This window comes from Carex rostrata, chromosome 25, assembly GCF_964058835.1.
Source record: "Carex rostrata chromosome 25, lpCarRost1.2, whole genome shotgun sequence".
In the NCBI taxonomy this organism is placed as follows: Eukaryota; Viridiplantae; Streptophyta; class Magnoliopsida; order Poales; family Cyperaceae; genus Carex; species Carex rostrata.
Window position 1 is genome coordinate 5,384,576 of NC_135942.1, and position 3,207 is coordinate 5,387,782.

Consider the following 3,207-nt stretch of genomic DNA (forward strand, 5'->3'; position numbering starts at 1 on the left):
AATGTTTAACATTTAATAGAAAGAATAGCTACAGTGCCTCTGGGGCTTGGACAAAAATGCCCTCCCCTGTTTTGTTGAATCCGCTCTTGATATCATTCATGTCTCGCATTGTGGCTTCTTTTAGAGCTCATCACAGGTTTAACTAGGTAAAGAGCAGTACCAGCTACTGCATGCTGTAATCCCTGCAAAACAATTAAGAAAGAAAAGTTAGCTTAAGGGTGTTTCTTTACTGGTACTGCTGCTGAACCCATCAGTTATGTAGATATGTAATGGTTCGTGATAAAATATCAACATACACGAGAAAAGGGAAAACTAATTTTGACCTGAGCGGATATTTTGATTCCTTGTGCAGCTTTGATCTCCTTATGATGCTGATATAAGCCTTGCTTTTTGCGAGTGGACTTTAGTTTAGTTTAAATATATGAGGGGATTATAGTTCTGAAATTGTCCATGAAAACATCATACCCTTTCACGCTAACATTACAATACAATATGTGCAACGAAGAGCCTGCGTGAGTTAAATCAACCATGTAATCTATACTGTACGAAAGATAAAATGAATGATTACGATTTAATTTGATTTTGTTGTACTATAACAAAAATCAGATTGTTGTACTATAGAAAGCCCCTAAAATTTATGGATCCCTGAGACAACCATTTCTGATCTAATACTTTGAAAGTTTGAATCAATGTACAAAATCACATGATCTCATGCGAAGCAACATGTACCGACATAAAAATTGCAAACTACATCCCATTAAAATCCCAACTAACCCGACCCATCACCTCTTTCCTCCACTGCCTTTCTTTCCCTATATTATCCAAAAATCTCCATAACAGAAGCTAGTGATGAAAGATCAAAACCAAGAACACTATTTTAACTCAATATGACATTTCATGACCCCGTGTTGATATATACTTCTTGACCCAAATTGCAACATCTTCTGCACACGCCTGTGACTGCGGTGTCTTTAGCAATATATCAAGCGTTGCAAATTCATGTACCGCATCCTTGTACTCTAGTACCGGCGCATCAACATTAAACTTTCTTAAAGCCTCAGAATAGGCAATAGCTCTATCCTTCATCCAATCATGTTCAGCCACAATAGTCAAGGTTGGCGGCATGCACTTCAAAGGCGGGCCCCGGCCTGGCACAAGTGGGTTTGCAGCCGGATGGTCTAGACTGAACTCATTTTCAGGGAGAAATAGCTTCCATGCCAGAATGCACATTTGTTTGTCGTAGAAGTAGGAGTTGGCAAGCTTCAATTCAGATTGGGTCGGGGCTGCACCGATGAAGAAGGGGTACATCAGAACTTGTGCAACAACTCTGACAGGTTCTACAAGGTTTCGTGACTCAAGTACCTTGCGGGCCACATAGTCTGCTATGTTGGCCCCACAACTTACACCAAGTAGGACACACCTATTTACACAAAGGTAGAAAGAACTATTAAAACAAACCTTAGCTGGTGCAATTTAAAATTGTACTAACAGTTTTCTCAAAAAAAAAAAAAAAACAGTGAGAGAGAGAACATTGAACCAATGGGAAACAGAGTCTTCAGACTACTCAAGTCATTACTGGTAATGTATGTAGCTTTAAGCATACCAAGAGACTATGCTGTATTCAGTAGGAATCCAATAATGGCTACCAGCCTACCACGGTACCACCACCACTGGTACAAGTCAGTTAGTACAGACTATCACTTTTTGCTTGCCTCATTTTTCATTCCATAGGTTATAATATTAAATTAAACGATTTCTTAATATTGATTTTTACAGGCTGCATAGAATGTAGCTTGAGATGGGGTATTTAATGCATTAAATTACACCCCTGGGAACAAATTGATAGGTCCAATTTTGTTCCAGCAGTTGCACATAACCGATGTTAGACTACTACACAATCCAAAAGCACCCAACTTGGGATCCGAGATGTTTCAATTCACAGATCAAAATACCAAATGTTTCAAACCATAGATCTACAATTAGAATATAATAACCAGATAACCAAGAATCTAGAAACCATAATTACATTTTTCCAACTGTAACCAACCTGGATGGATCAGCATGTGCTGCAAGCCATGGCTCCACCAATGAAGCACCAAACGGGTCCATACTACCCACTGACTTGCCAAAGCCCGCTAAGTTGGCTTGTTTCGCGATCCAATTAATCACCTTAAACCCATCCTCAAACGGAGCCGGGTATCTGCTCTCTGGTGCCAGTCGATACCCAACAGCTATAACAATGGCCTCACACAGTTTCGCAATTCGTCTGCAGAACAAGTCATTAGCAGCTGAATCACTGCTTCCGGTGACAAACGCACCGCCATGGAATTGGATGATAACAGGTAATCGTCTTGATCCGACCCGCTTTCGTGGATCCGCAGTGGGAAGGTAGCCAGTGTAAGCTGCTGTTACGTCGAAGCTGGCGCGCCGGTTGAGATCTGACGGAGGGGATGGTGCCACTGGATGAGGCTGAGCAGGGAAGCTGTTTCGTCGGACCGGAGGAGCCGAAGCGGAGAGCCGTGATGGGTCGGGTAAAAAGATTCGGACCGAGAGAGAGGTTAACGGATCTATATGAATATCTTTGGTTGCAACGCCGTCTGATGCAAAGGAGGGGTTAGCTGGCGCAGTTGATTCCTCGGGGCGAGAGGAAACGCCAAAGGAGCTGGTGCTGGTGGTCGTAGATTGGTCGGAGGAGAGAGACTGGAGACGTGACTGGAGGCGACGGCGGAGAAAGAGCTTGAAGAAGACGCTGTAGAGCTTAACAGTGACACTAGGCATGGCGTGGCGTTTTAATGGATGTGATGATGAATATGGGATGAGAATGAGGTAGGAGAAGAAGAGAGCGGTTGAGCTTGAGCTTGAGTGAGATTAGAGGAAAAGGTAGATGGAACTGGGGCCATGGACAGAGGCACAGCGGGAGGAATTCGTATCCTCTGCATTAACTCAAAAGGGAATCTTTTGAGTTAATTAATATTGACCATCCAATATAATTTAGGATTCGTGTAGACTAAATCCGCACTAATATTAAAGGGCCTCCTATATCCTTAGCAGGGGCCGGATTGGCTCCGTTTAAAATCAGACGGTTGAGATTCATTAAGTCAAAAGATTATTTTTTGAGTTAATGCAGAGGATATGCATTCCAGCGGGAGGTGCTATGTTGGCAACTTGGCATGTGGATTTCTTGATTATTTTTTTTTTTAATCTTCG

The 3,207-nt window shown here is 42.4% G+C and overlaps 1 protein-coding gene across 1 annotated transcript; it reads right to left on the reverse strand.

Annotated features, from left to right (window-relative positions):
• Positions 1-513: 513 nt before the first annotated feature.
• LOC144543651 (putative carboxylesterase 16) lies at positions 514-2,925 on the reverse strand. The gene is made up of 2 exons (XM_078291988.1): positions 2,048-2,925; positions 514-1,420 (listed from the first exon to the last, which is right to left on the reverse strand). Exons 1-2 carry the CDS (start codon positions 2,776-2,778, stop codon positions 883-885), a joined length of 1,269 nt encoding a protein of 422 aa, XP_078148114.1. The 5' UTR covers positions 2,779-2,925; the 3' UTR covers positions 514-882.
• Positions 2,926-3,207: the final 282 nt, after the last annotated feature.